Source organism: Rhododendron vialii, chromosome 2a, assembly GCF_030253575.1.
Source record: "Rhododendron vialii isolate Sample 1 chromosome 2a, ASM3025357v1".
Taxonomy (NCBI): Eukaryota; Viridiplantae; Streptophyta; class Magnoliopsida; order Ericales; family Ericaceae; genus Rhododendron; species Rhododendron vialii.
The window spans coordinates 44,806,477-44,830,607 of NC_080558.1; the positions used below are offsets into that span (position 1 = coordinate 44,806,477).

General features: G+C 38.2%; 3 protein-coding genes and 1 long non-coding RNA gene across 7 annotated transcripts; 2 read left to right on the forward strand and 2 right to left on the reverse strand.

Annotated features, from left to right (window-relative positions):
- Positions 1-1,644: 1,644 nt before the first annotated feature.
- On the forward strand, positions 1,645-6,734 carry LOC131314595 (uncharacterized). 2 transcript variants are annotated; one of them, XM_058343359.1, is made up of 3 exons: positions 1,645-1,834; positions 2,044-2,181; positions 3,545-6,734. In XM_058343359.1, exon 3 carries the CDS (start codon positions 3,614-3,616, stop codon positions 6,587-6,589), a length of 2,976 nt encoding a protein of 991 aa, XP_058199342.1. In that variant the 5' UTR covers positions 1,645-1,834; positions 2,044-2,181; positions 3,545-3,613; the 3' UTR covers positions 6,590-6,734. The 2 variants fall into 2 exon arrangements, with proteins under 2 accessions (XP_058199342.1, XP_058199350.1); XM_058343367.1 differs by lacking the exon at positions 1,645-1,834 and adding an exon at positions 1,839-1,937.
- A 423-nt stretch (positions 6,735-7,157) lies between these two features.
- Positions 7,158-13,142, reverse strand: LOC131314605 (AT-rich interactive domain-containing protein 2). 2 transcript variants are annotated; one of them, XR_009196459.1, is made up of 3 exons: positions 11,543-13,142; positions 8,565-9,745; positions 7,158-7,454 (listed from the first exon to the last, which is right to left on the reverse strand). XR_009196459.1 is itself a non-coding variant. In XM_058343380.1 (2 exons), the coding sequence occupies exons 1-2, from the start codon at positions 12,524-12,526 to the stop codon at positions 8,831-8,833; spliced, it is 1,899 nt and encodes a 632-aa protein (XP_058199363.1). In that variant the 5' UTR covers positions 12,527-13,142; the 3' UTR covers positions 8,535-8,830. The 2 variants fall into 2 exon arrangements, 1 of the variants encoding a protein (XP_058199363.1); XM_058343380.1 differs by lacking the exon at positions 7,158-7,454 and having other exon boundaries at positions 8,535-9,745.
- A 5,321-nt stretch (positions 13,143-18,463) lies between these two features.
- On the reverse strand, positions 18,464-23,347 carry LOC131314614 (probable E3 ubiquitin-protein ligase RHB1A). 2 transcript variants are annotated; one of them, XM_058343395.1, is made up of 6 exons: positions 23,166-23,302; positions 22,598-22,700; positions 22,003-22,139; positions 19,471-19,909; positions 19,129-19,238; positions 18,464-18,878 (listed from the first exon to the last, which is right to left on the reverse strand). In XM_058343395.1, exons 3-6 carry the CDS (start codon positions 22,066-22,068, stop codon positions 18,846-18,848), a joined length of 648 nt encoding a protein of 215 aa, XP_058199378.1. In that variant the 5' UTR covers positions 22,069-22,139; positions 22,598-22,700; positions 23,166-23,302; the 3' UTR covers positions 18,464-18,845. The 2 variants fall into 2 exon arrangements, with proteins under 2 accessions (XP_058199378.1, XP_058199386.1); XM_058343403.1 differs by lacking the exon at positions 22,598-22,700 and having other exon boundaries at positions 23,166-23,347.
- Positions 20,634-21,000, forward strand: LOC131314627 (uncharacterized). Its single transcript, XR_009196463.1, has 2 exons — positions 20,634-20,774; positions 20,827-21,000. It is a non-coding gene; the product is annotated as an uncharacterized LOC131314627 (long non-coding RNA).
- Positions 23,348-24,131: the final 784 nt, after the last annotated feature.

A 24,131-nucleotide genomic window follows, 5' to 3' on the forward strand; every position in this document is an offset into this window, starting at 1 on the left:
AAATTTTTTACTGCTTTCACTTTCTCTCATTTTCTTTTTGTGTGTGTTTTCTTTGATTGGTTTTTTTTTTTTTTTTGGAGGAATGGCAAAAACTCATCCAATATTGGTTAAAAGGTTAGTAATTATAAGCTACCTAGTAAGTAGACACAAAGTCTCGAATTTCAGATATTCGTGAACTTGGAACAAGCATCCAACCAACTAGGTCAGCTTGTTTGGAAGCTAGTTCTCTTTATGGTTGTTCTATCCTACTTGCATGGAGACCTTCCTACCTTTTATGAGACTGATATACTTTATTGTCCAATATGTTATCTGTGATGCAATATAATTAGGTTTCGTGCCTTTCCGATTGAAAAACAAAAATAAAATAAAAAGTGTCCAAAGCTAGTAAATTATTTTCTGGATATGTGTTGTTTTAGATAACTTTCTATGAACTGGAGTAATATATACATTTGTTAAGCAATCTTTTGCAATTGCTTTTGCATGTATGAAGATTTGGAACAATCTCAACCATTTTTGTTAATTATGATCACTTTTAAAGTACTAAGAATTTTTTTTTTTTAAGAACAGAAAACACTTATGTTTTCTCACACGTTCAAGTAAATCTCAATCGTTAATTTTAAATTCTTGGATGATTTCTCAAGAAAATTTTTATGGAATAAAAACTTTCCCAAAGAACTCATGGGACAAACAAAAAATGATGGGTACCAAAGGGCACTCAAAAGTGAAGGTGATGATATCATGATAAGTGTTAATGGTGCATGATGATGGAGTAATTATTCAGTGGTTGATACACATTCTTGTATATGGTGCCCCAAGATCGCCGGATAATTTTTTTTCATGATCGATGACCCCTTGATACTAGGTTTACGATGAGTAAAAATTGTTGAAACCTAGAGCAATCATCACATCATAATTTCCGTAGTTGAAGACAGGCTTGTTCGTTTTTGTTTTTAAAGGAAATTTGAATGGAGAGAAATAGATAGAGAAAATATATTGGAAACGTGCGCAGGAGTTTTAAAGCCCCCAAACGAACAATTTCTTATTCTCTCATAAGTCTATGGCACCAAACCCCCTAGACAAATGATAAGAAACTAATTATGTTTGTGTTTCTTAAAAAAAATGATAAAAAACCGATGATCAAAACGGCCTATTTTGACTAATAAGCAAAGTGTCAATGGCGCACGATGATGGAGTAATTATTCAGTGGTCGCCACACATTCCTGTATGTGGTCCCCCAAGGGCCAAGACCACCGGATTATTTTTCTTGAGGATCAATGACCCCTTGGTACTAGGTTTAAGATAAGTAAAATTGTACTCCATAAGTGATATTTCTAAATACACTTATATTCGGATCCCCGTATGTCTCCGTAGCATTTTCTTTTTTCTTTCGGCAATTTATTTTGATGCTTCATTTTTTATAATCACACAGAAAAAATAAATTTATAATATATGGTTATCAAAAATTAGAGCGACAAAATCATTGCCCTTTCTTTTCTTTTTTCTTTTTTTTCCCTTTTTTAACTGCATAGATTTGGTGAAGATGGTGTAGGACTTGGACTCAGATCCGTCCGTTTCTTTTGTTGGGCTCCACCGGTACGACTACTTTCCCCTGTCAATCAGTCGTCCAAATTCTCCCCAAATCCCTCCTAAGTCCTAACTAAATTCAGAGTACGACTTGGTACATCTTTAGACAGAGACAGAGACAGAGACAGAGAGAGAGAGAGAGAGAGAGAGAAAGTGGAGATGTGTCATAGACGGTGGTGTGAACTCTGAGAAAGAGCTGATGAAACATTGAAGAAACCTCCTTCTGTACATTCATTTTCTTCTGAAAAAGGTAAAACCCATTTCCCTTTCCCATTCATCTCATTGATTCATTAGTACTCTTTTTATCTCACTTTCTGAAAAATGGGTTTCCTTCGAAATCTTGTTTCCTTATGGTAAATCATTTTCCTTTGTTTATTCATTTTGGTAATTCACATTAGAATATTAGAGCTTCCCATTATTGAATATATTACCCTATTTCCTCTACAACTCCTTTGGCAGGTTCAGGAAGTTTCATTTGTTGATTTTGGAAAGCAGTTTCTGTTTTCCTTTGGGATCATTCAATTTGAGGACTGGGTTTTGCTTGATTTGAAGGGGAAAGAAAGATCGAACTTCTGTATCTTGGTGATTGCGGAGCAAGTAAGTTTATTCTGGATCTGAATTCTCTTGGAATTCATTTTTGGTTTATTCTAAAGTTTTCTCACTAGTCTGAAAAGTCAGTCTTTAGATTCCAACATTCTTTGTAGTTTGAAGTACTCGTTTAGATCTATCATGCCCCTTGAGTCTTTTCAGCTCCATTGACTGGCATGGAGGATTTCATTACTTTTCTCCTCAATTTTGAGAAAAATGGTTTTTTTTTTTCTTTCACACCTATAGATACATTTTTTTCTGTTCGACGGTCAGGATGTCCGGGGAATGGATTCAAAATGATATTACTGCAAGGATTGGCATTATAAATTTTTCTCTTTTCATCCATTAAATAATATTTAAGTAGTTGAAAAGGTTCTTTAAAATTGTCAAATTGTAAATAGTTAGTTACCCATTATGAGTCCTTAAACAGTAAAATGGTGAAAAAATCGCAATTTTAAAAGCTGTCCCAAAAAGGCCCAACAAATTCCTAATTGACATTAGCGGATTTTTTGGAATTGATTCGTTTATCATATTGGACGATTTTCCATCATTGAATGGACCCATTCGAAAATAGTACGGTAGGATGATAACAAAATTATGAAAGATTGACATTGCTTATTTCTATTCAACAATGTATAAATAAAAATAATCTCCTCTTCGGGCGGTCCAAGGCAAGCCATCCACTTCGGCACTAAGGGATTTACAAGAAACTCCTTTCTTGCGTCCTGACCCCAAGAATTGAACACTGGTCAATTGTGTGGGAAGCAAATCCACTAATAAACCGGACTAACCTCTCTCTTTTTTTCTTTTTTCTTTTAAGTAAATCAACCGGACTAACCTTGGGGCTCCTATAGGCTATAGATACATTCTCTGCACTATGTATGTATAGTTCTTGGATGTGTTTATATGTATCAGATAGGCTTGAAATTTAAGCAGCTCTCCTCCATTAGGATTCATGTGTTTTTTTCAAAGCGGCCATTGCACCTATGCATTTCCAATGCTCAAACCAATAGGGTTTCTTCCCTTTTCTTTTGGAGGCAAATAACCAGGATTTTTTCCCCATCAATTGAGACTGTGTCTAATGAATAGAGAAAATCAAAACGAAATTGTTGGCTTATCCACAAATCTGCTGTATTTACTTAGCTTGTTTTCCTTATTTTGTTTCCCCCCTCTGCAATTTCAAATTACCTTTATCAAAATTGTCAGATTGAACATCTTTACAAGAAACTTGATGTTATTTTCTTAGCTTTTAGAGACAATAATTATACATGATGGGCTACTCATGTTCTGTTGAAATCATTTTTTAGCTCCATTATGCATTTATATAGCAGACTTGCTTTCTCTCCATCTCAAAACAACTCTCTACATGTAGGATGCATGGGATATCATGCCTTGAAAGGAACCAGTGACCATGTAAATATGAAGCAGTGACCCTATTAATATGGATCTCAATGAGGAAAGCTCCAGATTCGGATCGTTACGCAACACGACTTTAAGGACTCTATCATCTTCCTCGTCAGCATTCTTTTCTGCGAATCAATCACCCTTTTTCTCCCCAAGATCACCAGTTTGTCAAATACCGACACGTTCTGACATTCCACGTGGCATTCCCAAGAGAGGTGTTGATTCCGTGAATCCCAATTTAGGAATTCCAAACCTCGAATCGCAGGAAAATATCAGATTTCCCTCTTCAGACGTTTCATCTGTCCCTGCTGCATCTACTTCGAGTAACTATTGGAAGTTGGACCATGTTCCTTCCTCAACTGGCATTTCAAACAACACCCTGTCTTGTTATGGTAATGAGTATTTCAAGCACAGAGAAAAGAAGAAAAAGATTGGGAGAATCCATGGTACTTCATACACTCAGGCTCCAACTTCATTTTCCTCTAACAGACTAACGAGCTGTGATGTGTACATAGGTTTTCACGGTCAGAAACCGTTACTAATGAGATTTACTGATTGGCTTCGTGGGGAGTTGGAAGTTCAAGGGTTCAGTTGTTTTGTTACAGACAGAGCTAGGTGTAGGAACAGTCGGAAACATGGAATTGTTGAGAGGGCAATGGATGCATGTACTTTTGGAGTTGTGATCTTAACCAGGAAATCCTTAAAGAATCCCTATACTGTCGAGGAGCTACTATTTTTCTCAGGCAAGAATAATTTGGTTCCAGTGTATTTTGATTTGGGTCCGGATGATTGCCTCGTGAGGGACATAGTTGAGAGAAGGGGGGAGTTATGGGAAAAGCACGGGGGAGAACTCTGGCTTCTATATGGAGGAAGTGAGAAGGAATGGAAAGATGCTGTTAGTGCCCTCTCTCGTGTCGATGAGTGGAAACTAGAGGCTCATGATGGTAACTGGAGAGATTGTATCCTGCGGACTGTTACCATTTTGGCAATGAGGTTGGGAAGGAGAAGTGTTGTGGATAGATTAGCCAAATGGAAAGAAAAGGTGGAAAAGGAGGAATTTCCTTTCCCTCGAAATGAGAATTTCATCGGCAGAAAGAAGGAACTTTCCGAGCTGGAGTTTATGCTCTTTGGTGATGTTAGTGGAGATGCTGAAACGGATTACTTTGAACTCAAGACCAAGGCCAAGCGTAGGCGAAAGAATGTTACGATTAGTTGGGGTAGGAGCAGTTCTGCAGAGGAAAGATGGAGAGAACGACAAACTGAGAGTGGTAAAAGGAAGGGAAAAGAACCAGTTGTGTGGAAAGAGTCTGAAAAGGAGATAGAGATGCAAAGTACTGAAGATCAGCACCAACCACCAAAACTAAAGAGTGGTGGAAGGCAGAGAAGAAGATCGATCAAAGTTGTGTACGGAAAAGGTATTGCTTGTGTATCGGGAGAATCGGGAATTGGCAAGACAGAACTACTTCTTGAGTTTGCATATCGATTCCACCAGAGGTATAAGATGGTTCTGTGGGTAGGAGGGGAGAGCCGATACATCCGCCAAAATTATTTGAACCTCTGGCCATTCCTAGAGGTTGATGTCGGGGTAGAGCGTGGCTTGGAGAAAAGCAGGATCAAGAGCTTTGAAGAGCAGGAAGACTCGGCCATAGCAAGAGTTCGAAAAGAGCTTATGCGAAACATTCCATTTTTAGTGGTGATTGATAATTTGGAGAGTGAAAAGGATTGGTGGGACCAAAAACTCATAATGGATCTTCTTCCCCGTTTCGGAGGAGAAACGCACATTCTTATATCTACGCGTCTCCCTCGTGTAATGAATCTAGAGCCTTTAAAACTTTCTTACTTGTCTAGTTTCGAGGCAATGTCGTTAATGCAGGGAACTGTTAAGGATTACCCAATCACAGAGATAGATGCTCTTCGGGTTATTGAAGAGAAACTTGGAAGACTTACCTTGGGCATTGCCATTGTTGGAGCAATTCTCTCTGAGCTTCCCATAAATCCTAGTAGACTATTGGACACCATTAACCGAATGCCTTCGAGGGACTTAACAAGGAGTGGTAGGGAAACTCATTCATCGAGAAGAAATAACTTCCTTTTGCAGCTCATTGAGGTTTGTTTCTCAATATTTGACCATTCGGATGGCCCAAGGAGTTTGGCAACTAGAATGGTGCTTGCAAGTGGTTGGTTTGCACCAGCAACCATTCCAATTTCTCTGTTAGCTCTGGCTGCTCAGAAGATACCCAAAAAACACCGTCGTACCAGGTTATGGAAAAAGTTTTTTCGCTCCCTGACTTGTGGGTTTAGATCATCGTACAGTAAGAGATCAGAAGCAGAAGCATCTTCAATGTTGTTACGATTCAATATTGCGAGAAATTGTACGAAGGAGGGGCATATCCAGTTGAATGAAATGATCAAGACATATGTGCGAAAGAGAGGAGTCACAGGAGTTGCACAGGCCATGGTACAAGCTGTTCTTACCAGCGGATCTATTCCCCACCATAATGAACACATATGGGCAGCATGTTTTCTGCTGTTTGGATTCGGGAACGGCCCAGTTACTGTTGAGCTGAAGGTGTCCGAATTGTTGTTTCTTGTAAAAGAAGTGATATTATCACTCGCTATCAGGACATTCATTACTTTCTCGCGGTGTAGCGCTGCTTTAGAGCTCCTTCGCCTCTGCACAAATGCATTGGAAGCGGCAGATGAAGCATTTGTTACCCCAGTTGAAAAGTTGTTGGACAAATCGCTGTGTTGGAAACCCATTCAGACAAGTGCCCAGTTAAATCCTTGCCTTTGGCAGGAGCTAGCACTAGCAAGGGCCACCGTGCTTGAAACCCGGGCGAAGTTGATGCTAAGAGGAGGACAGTTCGACATAGGGGATGATCTGATTAGGAAGGCAATTTTCGTAAGAACTTCAATCTGCGGAGAGGATCATCCAGATACCGTTTCTGCTCGTGAAACTCTGGCCAAACTCACTCGACTTCTTGCCAATGTTCAAATTCATACTTCGCCATAGATTTGTTTTCCTTTCATTTTCCCCTTTTGGTAAGCAGAGTTTACATTAGAATCATACAAAGCTTCAGAATAAGACTAATTTAGACAGTTGAATGGAGAACTTGTTCATACCAATTTTGATATTGATGAGATCACTTCAGTTTCCAGATTTTGTGTTTTTTGACTTTTTTTTGGCAGTAATCCGTCGTCTGAATCACATCGTTGACTGGCCTTGACTGACTGACTTTGTGATCTTACGCGTTCTCCATTTCCGATCGCTACTCAAGGATCTGTTTTGTTCGGTTATAAAAGCTCTTGGTGTTCACTTGGTATGAACTTCTACTTGTAACCTTAACCCTGAATGGTTTCGAGTAGTTTGAACTCTCTCTCTCTCTCTCTCTCTCTGTGGGAAATTTTGAGGTAGCACGTACGTGAAATTTATAACAGGCTCTCCGAAACAAACTGACATTCAGAATAGAGAGGGAAAAAATCAGCGAAATCCGGTATATTGTCATCTGACAATAATGAAAATCTATCTGATTCCATTTCTGAATCCAATCCATCAACCTAGAAATGCAATCAGGCATCCCATTGTAATCATGCATATCGATATAAAATCAAACGATATTAATGAAAGACTCAAGGATTTCTACAGAAATTGAGGCCTCATGCAAATTAGGTTTTATTATCAAGATTCAAGACCCTACATTATCATGTGTGCAGAAACAAAACAACTCAAAATGCATCAAGTTTTTGGCCCAAGTATCGGCTTCACCAGCAGCTGCATCATTGCTAGTCATATTCATCCTCGGCCAGCCCCTCATAGCTCGATGTCTCTTCTGGTGCAGCTCCGGCATCTTCTGGTTTCGCGTGTTTCTCACAGTAATCTGGAAAGCTAAGAACCGTGAGTCGAAATTGACAAGACACTGACACGCAGAAACTCCGACGCTACGATTGGATCTTGGGAATTTTCAAGAAATTTATGAATATTGCAAGTAACACTAGAACATGAATAGTTCAGATCACTTTAGTAAACACGGGATGAGCTCGATATTGCCCTCACAACAAGCATGATGCACCTAAGGGCACAAGACCCACCTGAAATCCAACCTTGCATAGTTTTTTTTTTGACAAACAAAATCAACCTTGGATAATTGAAAGAACTTTTATTTGGAAATCCACAACCCACATTTGTACTCATTATGCCAACATTTTATAAACGAATGTCCAGACCAGCTTACGAGCACCTCAATCAGTCCCAAGATTTTGAAGTTAATGACCGAACATACCTCCAGTGGTCCTAGGAAAATTTTGAGACACTGTCTTCCATATCAAACACAGCTAGCTCACGGAGATAATCACCACAACCACCACAGTTCTAGGTTACCTCTAGCTTCACTGTCGATGACATTGCCAGTGTGCCACCATATCAGTGGCCATTGCCATAGCTGTTTTATATGCATGCAAATAACAAACCAATTCCCTTTTATCGCAAAGAGAAACAGTCTTTCAAATCAGAAAAAACACAAAACAATTTCTCTTCTTCCTCCCAAAAACCGAAAAAAGAGCGAAAAAAAACCCTTGGGAGTCGCAGAGGAGGGAAATAAGAATATAGTCGTATAGTATATCACTTGCTTCTACCATGGTACTTCCAACATTTCTCTAAAATCAGGCATGATCCCATTCTTATAGTCCTCCTGCTATAACATTTCTTTCCAAAGTACCCAAAAGATTCACACACTCAGATCAAGCATCATATACCTCCACAATGGAACAATTGGCATTCATTCTTCGTTTATTGGCAACTAATCAGGGGTAAAATATCTGATCAATGAATTAACTTAGTAGCGGATCAAAAAAAAAAAAAAAAACTTAGTAGAGAAAATCTTGAAGTTAACCTAAAGCTGATCAAAGCAGGGGCAAATAGAGTACGAACAGCACAATAGGACTTGAACACATTCAAGGGCTTTCAAAACTAGAACACTAACTAAACTTACCATTACAAGTAAAAACATGTATGTGTCATCAAAACTTGCAGCGTTGAACAATCCAAGTATTTGGCATCGCGCCACAATATTCACAAGCCACCACCTAGATGATCTGTACAACAGCTGCCGAAACCGATGCGACTATAACTACAGAAACTTTACATTGCGCTCATCCAAAATTTCAACTCATGCCACATGAGACCACAATGTAGCAACCGCTCTCCCTGGCTCTCTCAGAGCCCTGGCTCTCTCAGAGCCCAGCACCCAAGCTTGCACTAAAAATCAGTGCACTGCTTATTCTCAGTGCATATGAGTAATTTGGAGCCTGGCCCATTTAGTGACTCATACCCATAACTACCACCTACACATCCAAATTCTGTTTCGTCATCATCACTGTCTATGTCTTTTGGAGTCACCCGGTTTTGATACGCTCTGCGTCGGACAAGGAATACGTTTAAGTAATATCTCACTAACTTCTCCCTTGTTTTAGTGGGAAGGTACTTGTATACCTCAATGTCCCAAAAGAACTTGTTTAGGGACGGGGGTTTCAACCTTACCATATCTTTAAATCTCTTTTCTTCTGCAATGGTCCACGAAAGCGAAACTTCCTCACCCATCCGATCAAACCCCCATTGATAAAACAACGACCCAAGTTCGAGTTTTAGTTTCATCCTATTCTCAGCAATGTGAAATCGGATGCACCTAACAGAACCCGGAATTTGACAGCTACATGAATCTTGTTTCCCTTTCCCAAAAGGATCTGTTTCCATAAGGGATTCGCGTTTCCTATTTTGCGAGGGCCAGAACCTTGTGCCAAGCCACTTTGAATCACTTTCGGCAACTATGCCAGTCCATTCAGGGACTTCAGCTTGAAAGAGAGGGCCCACAGAAACAAGCTTCTGGAAAGGCTCATCATTGTAAATGCCATCAGTTTGATTTATGCGTCGTATATCCACACTCAGATGAGGTTGTTCCTTTGGCTTGTTCTCATCTTCCACTTTACAACCAGTTACCACTTTAGTGGGAGAAGTTACCACTTTCCTTGGAGAGGCTGAGCAGGAGTTGCAACAGGGGCAGAAGCGGGGTTTTGTGAAAGAAGGAAGCCTTTCACTGCATCTTAATCCCTCTGCAGATCGATGATTGATAACGTTGCTATCCTCGTAAAAGGATGGATGCATTTTCAACTTCTTCTGCAAGTTCAAACCATGGTTATTAGCGATTTCTGTCATATTGCTAACGAATTGTGATATATGTGAAACAAGTACGTGGAAAACGGACAAGTTCAGACTTCTCGAAGAAACCTAGTGACAAACAATTCTCTTCCTGCTATTGAGACATTGAAGATTTTGAGGCATAATGGCTAAGAAGTACGGACACTTCAAAGGTGGAGTGTCATGTCGGACACCCATGTCAAGCACAATGTTCTAATGTGTTACCTGACTGCAAAAAAGCTCTATCAGATTCCGCAACAGGTATTCCATGAGCAGGCTGGGCAAAACTTGTGTGATACAAGAGAAGAATTTGTAAGACTACTTAAATAGTTACCCTCTACTGAAATTAAACTGATACCCAAACCAAACCAAACCGAGCCATACGTCCCAATCAATTGAGGTCGGCTACATGAATGTGTTTTTTCTATTTAGCTCTGTAGAATGGCATCACATTCCATGATTTAAAGCTGATACTCCATTAATCAATATTGCAAGGCAAGCCAATAACGTTGTGGGAAAAGGTGTATGACAATGTAATAAAAACCAAATTACTGTTGACAACAAAAGAAAGGTGCAGGAAAGGCCAAGAAGTTACACACACTTTAGTGCAAAGAAAACAATAAACCATAATTAAGTGGCCAGTGCAAACAATATGGCTGCACACATTCTGATAGCCAGTCCACCAAGTTGAGTTATGGCTTACAATAGTATCTGATGTTGATGACTTGTACCATACTTTCATGTTCAAGTTATAGTTTTGCACCCAAAATCTTGCCTCTTTTGCTTCCTTCATGCATGTCAAATTCATGCATTATATCAAGTATTTCAGAGACGATTTCCAGACTGTGTTGTCGAAGGAAGCAAATTCCCCGCAAAACATTTTATAATTCTCAATCCATATTGGATTTTGTGAGCTGTTCCACAGCTGGATGTGACTCCAAGAGCCAAACAGGAATGAGTACCGCAGTGAAGAGTCAAGATCAGGCTCCATAATAGAATGGTTAACCAATCTTTTCGTATCAAACAATTGGTACAAATATTGTAACAACGGCAAATGGCAGAAAACACGACTTAATTGAATTACCCAATGATCTTAGGCAAGCAAGCACTACAAAGATTTTTTGCTCCTGTGCTTTAAAAGTCTTGACATAATTTTAGAAGGCCTTAACCAAGAAACACTATATCCATAGTCTCCCACAAAGTACAGGAGAATCAAACTATCAATGTCCACACCAGTATATTATTATTATTATTTTTTGAACTGAACACACCAGTATATTACACTCCATTTCAATCCCATAACAGATGAAACTCCGTGCATTATGTAATCAGCATTATGTGAATCATAACATGTTATATGTTCTTAGGTGATGAATTGTGCATCGCATTCCAAACAAGGCATATAAGATTACATATTATGATTCAAACTACAGAATTTCACCATATTAGGCATCACATCAATAGGATGTTGGAGGTTCAAATTACACATTTATAGGTAAGGAAAGCTAGATAGATTAGAAAAGGAAAAAATGCAGAAACAAACAGGTCAAAGCCTTTGCAAAAGTAAGATACATAAGTATGAAGTATTCCTGGTTGTTAACTCATGAGCAAGGACCATAGAGGCAAATGCTTGAAGATTCCCTAGTTATAACAGTCATGCTTTCTATGTGAAACTCGTCAAATTTTTTTACCCTGGTTAGTTATACTGCATAAAGCTAAAACCTTGATAGGAAACCAACTAGCACAACTGAAACAAAAAAGATGAGTTAACTGCACCTGCAAGACAGATTCTTCAGTGTTTAAACCAATATGCCGTCTTCTCAAAAGCACTTCCCGTGCCAACAAAGCCTGGACCCACATTTCCTTGCTGCTATATTCCTTCCACTCAGAGCAGTCAGGTATTCTCCCGATTGCAGGATCCTCAGGATGCTTTGCAACTTCAATAACCCAATTGAGCATTCCCAACAAAGATACAGATTCTCGTTTTCTCTTCTGTAAACCATACCCATTTCTAACAACAGGCGTTTCTAAAACAGAAACTTCGTTCTCAACATGGAAACAAATTTTTTCATCATCATCATCATTCATAATTTTTTCCGCATTACCATGCACTTCGTTTATGCCTCTAACAACAGGCAAAAGCAGTTCTCTCCCATCAATATCCACGTCAATACATTTCCCATTTTTTTTCCTTTGCAATTCGACAAGTTTCCCTTCTTTCTTCACATCCTGCTCATTACTCAATAAACCTCTAAACTCCTTCTCTAACTCCAACAACAACAAACCGAATTTCCCACTACCTTCACTCTCTCCATTTCCCAAACTCTTACCTCTAATAGCTTTTCGTAACCACTGCTCCAACTCATTTAAATACTTCATATAAACTAGCTTTAGAGATGCCATCACCCCACCAACCAACCCGCATCCTTCAGCCACAAAAGCCCACAAACCATTCCGCGAAACAAAATCGTACCCACCTAACTTCCAAGTTACCCAGAAAAGCTTAAACAAATCCGCTGGCTGCCCATCTCCGAACAATGCCGGAATAGGGGGAATTTGTTTCTCTCTAGATACCTCCCCCAAGAAAACCAAAAGAAGTTGATCAAACAAACCCTTAAGTCTCTCATTACAATCATCAACATTACCATGTTTTATCGACGAATCCAAATCGAAACATAAATTTTTCTTATTTGAAAAGGTCTGAACAGTTCCAACCTCATATAAATTAGCCCCACCATTTAATTTTGACCATCCTTCCATTAACTTCGATTTTTTTTTTCTTTTCTGATACAACAACACATGTACAATCAGAAAATCAAGAAATCACCGTCATCAGAAAGACAACCAAGTTTTGATCCTTAGGGCAAAAACACAAGGCGATACACTCCATAGACATACTATGTTCTGTTTGTAAACGAATTTACCTCTCTATATATGCATGTGGGTTTTGCTTCTTTAGCCACCAAAAGTGTTCCATCAACTGGAAATCAAAGATATACTGAGAGTGAAAACCGGCAAAATTTAAAGGTCGGAGATTTTGGGTTCTTTTGACTTGAGAAAAATGATAAATATAGTGGAGCTTTGCCAGCATATCAGCTGGAGGTGACAAAAATGTATGGAAATTTATTTTGGGAAAATGAAATGCAAGTTACATAGGGGAAGGAAATGTGCAAAAGATGGAGAAATAGGAAGGGAATTTATGTGGGTATGGAAACCCTGAGTAGGGGTTACACCTGTAGGACTAGAGTGAGGATTGGAGACAAGACTCTGATCATGAATAGGAAGGGAGTAATCTCGCCTAGGAAGAAAAGCAAACCCTGAGCAAACCCTAATTTTTTCTTTGAGGAATAGGCTGGCTCTGTGGTTGAAAATTGAAATGATATATGTGATGGGTCAATTAGCTTATTGCAGAAATACCCCAGTGTTGGCCTAAGGTAAAGAATTAAATATTTCTAAAACTCGATTAGTAATATTTCATCCACATAATCCTTCTAAATGCATTGCGTTTATGTTCTCTATTTTCGATGTCGTTAAGTTTAGTAGTGCAAGATGTGTTTCAATAACACTTTCACGCCTACACGCGAATTATGTGATTTAGGTTGTGTCATGTATAATCGGCATTAATGGATCTATGACAGTCTTTTTTATGTCAAGTGGTGAAAAAATTACCCAGAGTTGTAACAATAGACGTTTTTATCAATTACTCCACGTGAGACTCTCAACAATAAAATCAATTTGACTACAAAATAATTCAAGAATAACTCCAACTCTGTCAAGTGGTCTTAGCCTTGGACTTTGGGATTTACTCTCTCCCAAGATCCCAGGTTCGATTATCTTTACCAGCAATTCTTGGAACCACTCTGATGTACGCACAAACTGGCTCAAGACACCCTGTATTACCCCCAAAAAATATCCAAGAATAGTCTCCTACGAAAAAACAAATTTTTTGGTAAATTTGCGTTATATTTTTTGGACTAATCGTCCGTCTCAACGAGGGGAATCTAAAGAGTACAAAATTGTGATCAAAAGCAAAAAAAAAGTTCACTAAAGACGAAAAAAATATCAAACAACTGTTTTATTTTTGTCTAAAGTAACGTCTTATATAAACTTTTTTCAACATTAGCCCACATTTTTATACTTTTTTTATTCCTCTTATCAAGACGAATGATTAATCATAAAAATTACAACAAAAGGCTCAACAAAAAGTCATGAAAAGTAAAAAATACCAAAAAAAGTTTTAAACAACTATTTTACAAGAACGGAATCTTATAAATTAATTCTTGTTTGAGGCAAAATTGAACCCATTGATCTCTCACCCAAGGTGGTACAATGATGGTCAACTGAGTTATGCCTAATTGGTTAAGACAAAGCGTAATTAAGTGGGATACTTTTTCTTAGTGAGCTAATACATGACAAAATTGCACCACCAAGTGACTCCTTGAATGACTAACTTCTTAGATTTTCTTGCTTAACTTTTAAGTTGTATGTTTCGTGATCGATTGATGGATTAAACATAATCGTTAATACTAAGAGCATGGGTAGGACCTACGCTCCGTGGCGCCTTTGCCTGTAACGTGGTTGTTAGTGGCGGAGTCAGGATTTTTGTTAAAGGAGATCAACTTAAGAGAAATACTTTCATGCAAAAATATACTCAATGTAAGGTGTAGCTTTTGCAATATGTTAATATTAATATATTGTATATATAATAGTACAGTATTATTTTGTTTTACTGTCAAGTGTCGACTAATGACGACGCCCACGCGTGATTATATTCGTCTTTGAAAGAAATTGGAAAAAATTTACATAGCAATATTGTAAAATATATAGCTTTAATTTGTCACTAGAACAAACCAAAATAATTTAGATTTGTAGAGATTTCTATACTAATTATACAAAGTATCATATCAAACCAAAATAATTTAGATTTGTAGAGATTGCTATACTAATTATACAAATTATAATCATATTGCATGTTTATTTTAGAATTATGGCTCATATGTTAAGTATAAAGAGATACTAAGGAGTTTTAGAAAGAAGGCCAGATGCCGGAGCGGAACGATTGGAGCAAAGCGCAACGAGTGGATACAAACCAAATACCATATTAGGGTTAGAATAGAGTCGGTATAAATACTCTATGTTGTAAACCCTATTTCATACTGTGATAATAAAGAACAGCAGCCGCTCTCGCTCCCGTGGACGTACCCGATTTTTGGGGAACCACGTATATCTCTGTGTTGATTCTTTATTGTTTTATACTCGTAAATCGTGTGCGTGTGTGTGACAATCCTAACATTTTATATTTCGGGAGGGTGCAAGGCTGCAAACGAGCCGATCTAGAGCCAAGCTTTGTCGAGCTCAAGCTCAGCTCATTTACTAAATGAGCCAAAAACTTGATCTCGCTCGGCTCGAACACCAATGAGCGAACTTAGTCATTTACTAAATGAGCCTCTATAATCAAGCCGAGTTTTTTTTGAACGAGCCGAGTGACTAGTCGAAAACTCGAGCTTAGCTTGTTTACTAAACAAGTAAACAAGTCGAGCTCGCGAACTGCTCGGTTCACTTACAACCCTAGGCTCAGACCCATATACCTTCGCCAATGGTGGTTGCGATGTGATATTCTACTGATGGTTGTGTGGTGGTGCTAACGACAATGATGGTATACTTCTTCTACCTTGAATGTTTTGTCCTAACCATACAATGTGAATCTAGTCAATTAAATTATGTCTTTGAAAGGAGTATTATTAAATTTCATTTCGCTGGCCATTCGTAGTTTTCGCAAGACCCACACTAGTCATATGAATGACATTTTCGACACTGCGATTAATACTATTCCTTCCGTCCATATTTAATAGTCCTTTCTGGGAGTTCGTACCATTTTTCAATCGATTATATCTTGCAATTTATAATATTTTATGTAAGAGTACACAGCCCAGATTTATTCCCTCTCTCTTTCCTCACCCGATCACCCTCTTTCCTATTTTTGTCTCTAAAATTCGGATCGTCCAAACGTGGAATCGCCGACGGAGTACTATGGTACCCACTCGACAACCAAAAACTTCTCCATACCGAAACCATTGCTCTCGAGCATCTTAATCAATTTCCCAAGAGATGAAGTAGCTATTATCCAAAAGTAGAAGGGACTTGATTTCCACACTCTCCTTTTTATAATTCACACTTTCTTTTTTTTGTCTTTATCCACTTAAATTTATTATCTTATCTTTTATTCAATACACTTTTTTACACATGCAAGGACAATATTGTAAATTCATATAGATAAAAAAGAAAAAAAGTGAATGTGAATGGCTAAAAGGGGAGTGTGAAAATCATTTTTCAAGTAGGAAAGACATAAAAAATCTCGTGGATATTTTCTTTCAACTCTAGACTACGGGGCTGTTTGATAAAACTGAAAACTGAAACTGAAAGCTGAAAAATTAAGTACTGAAAACTGAATGCTGAAATTTTTAAGCTGAAAAGCTGTTTGATAAATATATTAAGTACTGAATTAAAAAAATGATGAATTAATTTTGTTCCAATTCTATCTTAATTTACTAACGGTCACAATGTACTTTTGGTAATGGTGGTGGAGTGGTGGTGGGGGAGTGGTGGAGGTAGTAGGAGTGCTGGTAGTGGTGGTGGTGGAGTGGTGGTGGAGGTGTAGTGGTGGTGGAGTGGCGGTGGTGGTGATGGTGGTGGAGTGGTGGAGGTGGTGGTAGGAGCGGTGGTGTGTGGTGGTGTAATGATGGTAGTGGTGGAGTGGTGGTGGTGGTGGTGGTGGAGTGGTGGAGCTGGTGGTGGTGGTAGTGGAGGAAGTGGTGGTGGTGGTGGTGGAGTGGTGGTGGTGGTGTAGTGATGGTAGTGGTGGGGGAGTGGCGGTGGTGGTGATGGTGGTGGAGCGGTGGAGCGGTGGTGGTGGTGGTGGTAGGAGCGGTGGTGGTGGTGGTGTAGTGATGGTAGTGGTGGTGGTTGTGGTGGTGGTGGAGTGGTGGAGCTGGTGGTGGTGATGTGGTGGTGGTGGAGCTAGTGGTAGTGGTGGTGGTGGTGGAGTGGTGGAGGTGTTGGTGGAAGCGGTTGTGGTGGTGGTATGACGGTTGAATGTAAGTACACAAAAATTCAGCCAGAATTAAGTAGCTCAAAGCTACTTAATTTTTTTCAACTTTTTAGCCTATATTTTAAGTAGTACTTAATTTGTTAAGTAATATGAAATGTAGTTATCAAACCTACTGAATCACTTATTACTTAATTGATTCAGTATTAAGTGCTGAATTTAGGTTATCAAACAAGCCCTACCACGATCCCCATATTCCAATTCCAATTCCAATTCCAATTCCTATCATCATCGTCGCAACTTGCGAGTTTGAGGAGGATAACATCGATGAAATTGCTTTATTGACGCTATAAATTTGTGTTTGCACCTTGATTCCCAATTTAAATTTTTTTTAACCATATTATGCCCAACGCATGCTTTCGGGTGCTTAATTAGCCACTACAATTTTTGAATTACCCTTCTTTTCCCAAATTAAAATTTCTGATAGGAGTATTGTTTTGAGAAATTGGAGATTTTTTTCCTCCAATGACATAACAACCCGTTTCAAAAAAAAAAAAAAAAGAAATTTAAAATCCAGATACACGCTAATCGGAATAGCGAAAAAGTGACATGTAGTTCAAGGGGGTTTTATTTTCTGTAACTGAGTAATGAAGAAAAAAGATTGAGATGAAGATTATTCGTTGGAATTAGGTTTATGTTCTTCTTCAAGTTTACTTTAGACAATCAAGAAAGAATATAAAAGTTCCAAAAAAAAAAACAATATCAAGAAAGAATATATAAATAGCATCACCATCACCATCACCACTACCACCACAGTAATTGGCATAACAAAAAGCATTTTCTAGGTGGGAATCATATTTTAGAGAGCTTTCTACTTATTAAAAATGTTGGAAGTACCAAAAGGCGAAAGCCTTGGATACTTTAGATTGCACTATTTTGTCATTTTTATGGCTTTTGCATTTGATTACCATTTGCCTTCTACCAATTGTTTAAAAGAAAAGAAACTGACACTCAAGCGAACCAACTGGGCTAGCTAAGTTGGTCAGGATTCTTAAATCTCACTAAGAAGTCAAGAGTTCAAATCTCTCCATTTGTTTGTAAATGTTCTTCCCTTATAGGACTTTTCCTTTGCTTAATTGACCAAAACTCTTGCATCTTACTAAAAAATCAGAAATTCAAATCTTCTCATCTGTTTGTAAGTGTTCTTCCCTTATAAGACTTTTCCTTCCATTCTTTATTTTTACCTTATAATGAGCTTATTTTTTGCATTGGTTGAGTTATTTAGCTTGATTGTCTCATGAACTCTCACAATTAATGATATATATCGGGTTCGTACCTTGTACTTCAAATATGATATAAATGATCTTTCTTGTCAATTAAAAAAAAAAAAGGCGAACCCCCCTGCCTTACTACAACATAGGTTTCTCCTCAAAATAGTACTATAATGAGTTGCAATTTACAGGAACCATTCCAATGACGGAAATATAATATGGCTGGCCAAAGGCGCCAAACTTGCAGCGACAGAGAAATTAAACAACTAGAATGGCATACGAGAGAGAGAGAGAGAGAGAGAGAGAGAGAGAGAGAGAGAGAGAGAGAGCAACAAACTATCTAGCAAGTAACAGAAAACCAAAGAAAACACGATGCTTCTCTTTTGTTACGCAAAAGATCAAGCTAGCAATTCTATTCCTTTCAATTCTATGCAAGTCCTCAGTTATGTCGCAGATAATCTGATATGTAAAAACCAAGAATGAATTTACAGAAAATGGACCTAGGGTATTGTATCATGGTGATCTCCCTTTGGTTTTCGCTTTCCTTTCTTGTATCATATATTTTGCCCAAGCTCAAGAAAATGAACTCGCAATGATACTTGGCATTTAAGAGAGATTTTAAGCAGTAAAATGAGTATATAGACAAAACTCACCGAAAAGAAAAAAAGAGAAAATGAAAACTCTCCCCCCACCCCATTATAAACTCTTACTCAGAACTTCAATCGTGGAGAGGTAAGAACTTCCATTGAAGAGTAGCAGATAGCTAGACATCGACAGGGGGAGTGAATATCATTTCCTACACAAAAGGAAAAGTGTTTCGTTGATATTTAGAGTAGCAAAATGGACTGAAAAAAAAGTAGTCCTAATAAGAATAAAAAAAAAAGTAACTCCTACACAAAAGGAAAAGTGTTTCGTTGATATTTAGAGTAACAAAATGGACTGAAAAAAAAGTAGTCCTAATAAGAATAAAAAAAAAAGTAACTTGAGGCTAATAAATCAAAGACAGAATTAAAGTACTCGCAAGCAAAATCAATAAATCGACGCACCTGATCACACACTGGACAAGTGTCGCTCCTTTCCATCCATTCGAGAATGCATGCAAGGTGAAAATGATGCTCACAATTTGTGATGATTTTTGGATTATCATCATCATACTCTGCAAAGAAACAAGAAGTTATATCCACCAACTTTCTAAGTCAAAAGACTCCAAACACGAGATGGAAAGCTAACTGCAGCTAAAACTCCAAAAACAGACTCGGAAATACTGCGCTACAGCAAGGATCTGCTTGGATAGGTGAGAAGAGAAATCGCTTACATCTCCATTTCCTTCCAAAAGTCCCGATCCAAACAAATCCTGTAAAGTATAGTGAGTTCTACAATCTCATTACCTTCAAGACAGGTGGGACATTCCTCTCCAACCAAAACAAAAGGTTCACTGGACTTTTTTAGTTCCCCAGACTTCTCAAGTTCAACTTCTATCTCCATTGATGAGGCTAGTTCTGTATCCTTTTCCACTTTGTAGTCAGATTTCTTCAGGAGTTCATCTAGTGTTTCCAGGATGTCATTGCCAGAAATTGTTTCGTCAACAGTTCCAGTATTTGCAGTATGCACTGGGGCATCATTCTTGTTGCCACAAGTTTCTTGATTACTTGGTGGTGTTTGAGGACGGCCTAGATTCACATCGTATGGCAACGGTGCTGGAGGAGGTCTGTAAGTGTCAGGAGATGAAGTTTCCAAATTGGTGTTGACTAAGAGCCCTGTAGAGAGTGCAGCCACCGTGCCATGATGAGATGATAAGGGCTCACGCTCCTCTGACGCTCTTGGATACTGCACAATAGAGTGAACATCAAACAAAGTCCATAAGGATGACACAAAGACTTAAATAACAAATCTAACCCAGCTGACAGCGAAACCCATTCCATAGCATCAAGAGGGAGAAAAGTATTAGATTAATTCCAGTTTCTACCGTCCATCAAAGATAAATAATAATAAATGAAGAAAGAGTGCCAATATATCGAGTCATGATATGTGGTTATTGTGGTATATATGAAACAACAGGAAAAAGGGGGTAGGCAGCCAGATAGTTTCAACCAGATTCACCAAATAATCAGATAGCAAAACGAGATTGAAGCCAGTTCTTGAAGCAGGTAAAATAAGCTAAACTTTACATATAATCTGCACATCAAGCTGGAAAGGTGGGTGCACTCACGGAACAAAAACATGTCATAGAAATTAATCATCATTCACATGTCCATCTGTTTCTGAAGGCTACGACATCGTCGACATGTTTAAGCTGGAAAAAAAAATTACCTACACAAATCCTATGTTCAACTGAACGAATAACTCAACTGCCCATGCAGTTAAAAAAACTATTCCATCCATTACCAAGAGGAGATGACTGATACTTGAAACAGCTTCTTGCATAGTTTGCCAATACTAAGCATTATACTCTAGTAATATGTTATCATCTAACAGATTCAACCAAGTTGAAAAACATGATTGTTTGCAATTGGAAACACACAAGCCGTCGCTATTTGCGACCTATACTCCCAAGTCCCAATTGGCAATTGCTTAAGAGCCAGCCCCTTAAACTGTTAGATTTTGTGAGACCTCTAAAATGAAGACAAGCTTCCTTGCCCCTATATTATAATGCTGGTGAAGCACAAACATACATCATGATTCTTAAACTATGGTACGAAAGAAAACATGCACTCTTGTCAGCTTCTTCAGAAAGTTAAACGAAGAAGACCGGAAACACCAATTTCTTTTTATTTGTGATTCATCTAAATCCTCAACTGCAGATTTATTCTTCACAATGCATCAACTGCATATCATTATGAAGTCCTTTAGCACCATCAAATGCTGCTATGTGGTAATATTTGCACCCACGACATTCATGGAGACATAACCTGGTTCTTCACACTCGGAACAGAACTTGCGTTACCACTTGGTAGATGCATTAATCAACTCATGCGATCAATTGTTCTCACCCCCTATAGTTTGCAGCACAGGCAGTAGTTCTGAATAAGACAGACGCAACACTCATCCCGATGGATGCGAGACAGCAGATGATGTGGGGAGGAGGTGTCTTTCCCTGAGAATACAAGAGAAAGTTCAAATAATGAAGCCAAGCCAGCACACCAACCCTTGCCATTGTAAGTTTGGACCCCACCACACAGCTGTCTTCATAATTGACCACATAATTCAACAATTCAGCTATAACCTTCTCACCAATGGACATATAAGTTTCCTATCACCAATGGCTCCCATGAACAACAGCATAAAGAGGATTCAATCAACCGATAACGCTGAAACATTTGAAGCTATGTCACATGGTCAAAATATAACTACTAATTGGTACCGGTGCATTTTCAAGTCATATTCAGCCACCAATGGTTGCTCCGAATCAACACAAGTTTAGCTCTCAACTACAAAAATGCGACACAGTTCATTTATGGAAAACAAGTAGTCACGATGAAAACCAACTTATAAATCTGCTAGAGAGCACAGGGCCATACACAATTTGAAATTAGAATCCTTAAATGCTATGCAGATATATGTAAACAACTGATTAGAAAGGTAAAAAGCATCAAAACATAAAGCCCGCCTCCTTCTATGTCGGGAAATTGGCGAGAGTAATGGACCCCAAAGAGAAGACAGAAAAAATATATATTGAAAATGCAATAAACCTCTGAACAATGGCGTTGAAGTGAGAAATCAAAGTTTCCGCTTAATCACATGATGTACAGTTGAAAATCAGAAATGTGACATATTCTGAATACCATTTCACCAATATACAAAACAATGATGACTACAAAACCAAGTTTGTACAATTATAGACAAAATCCAGGTCAATCTTGAGAAATTAAGGTCTTTCAAATCCAAAAGACATCTTGCTTAAAAGGAGAGAGATTACGGACATGATAGAACGCTGGTGAACGGTTCACTCCTACTCCTTTAGAAGAACAGCAGCAACAGCCTCCCATTTCAATTGAGATATCTCTGTTATCCACCTGAAGCTATCGAAACTTTATTCATTGCAGTCCCTTTATCTGGCCTGAGAGAAGACGCTTCATTAGATAAAAACTAAAAATCCCTAAACCCCCCAAAATTATCACTTTTGTTCTTCAATAAGCCATGGACTCTAAGAATGACTCCAAAAAAATCCATAGATTCCATAGTGCATCTAGACACTTAAGTTTGTATACCACAGCTTTAAAGAAACAACTGGACTACGAGTGTATGAAAACAACGAAGAACCAAACCACCAAAATTGTTTGATATCCCATGACATAAACACTGGCTCCATTAATAAGAAAAGGAATCCATACGTTCAGAGGTACTATTCTACTAATTAACCTTTCTGAGAACTTAACGAGCAGATATTTTTCATCAGTGTTCTATTGACTGTTTATATACATGTTTTCATCAATATTTACACAAATTTTCCCCATACATGCTCGAACCTATATAACTAATTATTTTGTTCAACCCAGTTTACTGATCCACGCGTACATAATTCATAACACCACTACAATCAAAATTCTGCATCCAACACTCCCATGTCCGAACAAAACACCTTCGCGTTCCGGTGAATCATGTCCGCAAATCATAGGTGCTGGAAAATCGCAAGAATGAGCAGATTATAACTCAGCCTAGAATTTACAAGGAGTAAAAGCAATTGAGCAAGAGTATCTGAAATTCTCTGAATTACGGCAAACGATAAAAAAACCCCAACAACACGACCTAATTAGGCCAACAAAACACAAAAAACGCCAAAACCTATGGAACACAATGATAAGATAAGATTCCACAACTGAGTAACTCACTCGCGAGCATCAGCCACAAAATTCAACAAACCAAAGCATAAACCCTAACCTAACAACAAACACAACAGCGATCAAAAAAAGGAGTAAAACAAGGATGCGTACATAGAGATACATACATGAGGCTAACAAATCGAAAGCAATCATTCAATCAACCAGATTCAACACATAGGTATATAGCTGTATACCCACGCATATACCGCTCAAGCATGTATAATTCAAATATATACATGTGTGTGTGTGTTAAGGAATTATACCTTGATTGATGAGAGATAGAATCGGTTGAATGGGAGGGGGCCAGGGGGACGAGGGAGGGGCCGAGGGGGGAGGAGGCGTGAGGGAGTTAGGAGAGAGAGAGAGAGAGAGAGGAGAGAGAGGACTTGGGTGTGCGCGCTTTATTCCGTGCGACAACACGGCATTCATTGGAAAAACGAGCGTCGGCTAGTATTTTTTAAAGAAGAGATTATAAATTGCCACTAATCATTATTCCGTCATACGTACGTGGCTACAAAATAAAAGTATTTATTGAAAAAAACAAATTCCCCTCATTTTTGTGTAGTAGGAGTAGTAATAAACTTACATTAGTCATTTTATGTACTCATATTTTCTAAATTTCATATAACTTGATCATTTTAGAATTCAACGGCTTATTATCTCACCAAACTCTGTAAGTGTTACGCGTGACTCTATTTTTTTTTACATTGATATCGTGCCTAAACGGCAAACCCTCACTGTTCAACTGAGATTTAGTCCATTTAACCTCTGATAAGATGCTAAACTTGGGCCACTTGGTCTTTTTGTGCAATATGGAAGTTGATCAATGAATAAAGTGACTGTTATTGACTGGGGAGGAGAATGGGAGTTGGGTGATGGATAGCCTTGAATTTGTTGTAGTTAAAATTATAATTATAAATGAATATGTGTTACATACCTTAGTGATTGAAAATATAATACGACATTCATTCTTATAGTTCTTTTTTTTTTTTTTTTTATAGTGTGTATTGTCAATTAACATCGCATGCCGATATTTAATCTTTTTGTTTATTGTTTGTCCATCAAACCTTAAAATCTTGCGGATGTTCTTGAATGGTGGCCAATGTTCCTTTTCGAAAACAGATTGGAATCTAGGCATATATATAAAAGACAATTTAATTTAGAATATTGAAAGTTGGAAGAAACAAAAGAAAGTAAACTTAAAGAGAGTATAAGTTGACTTCATTTTT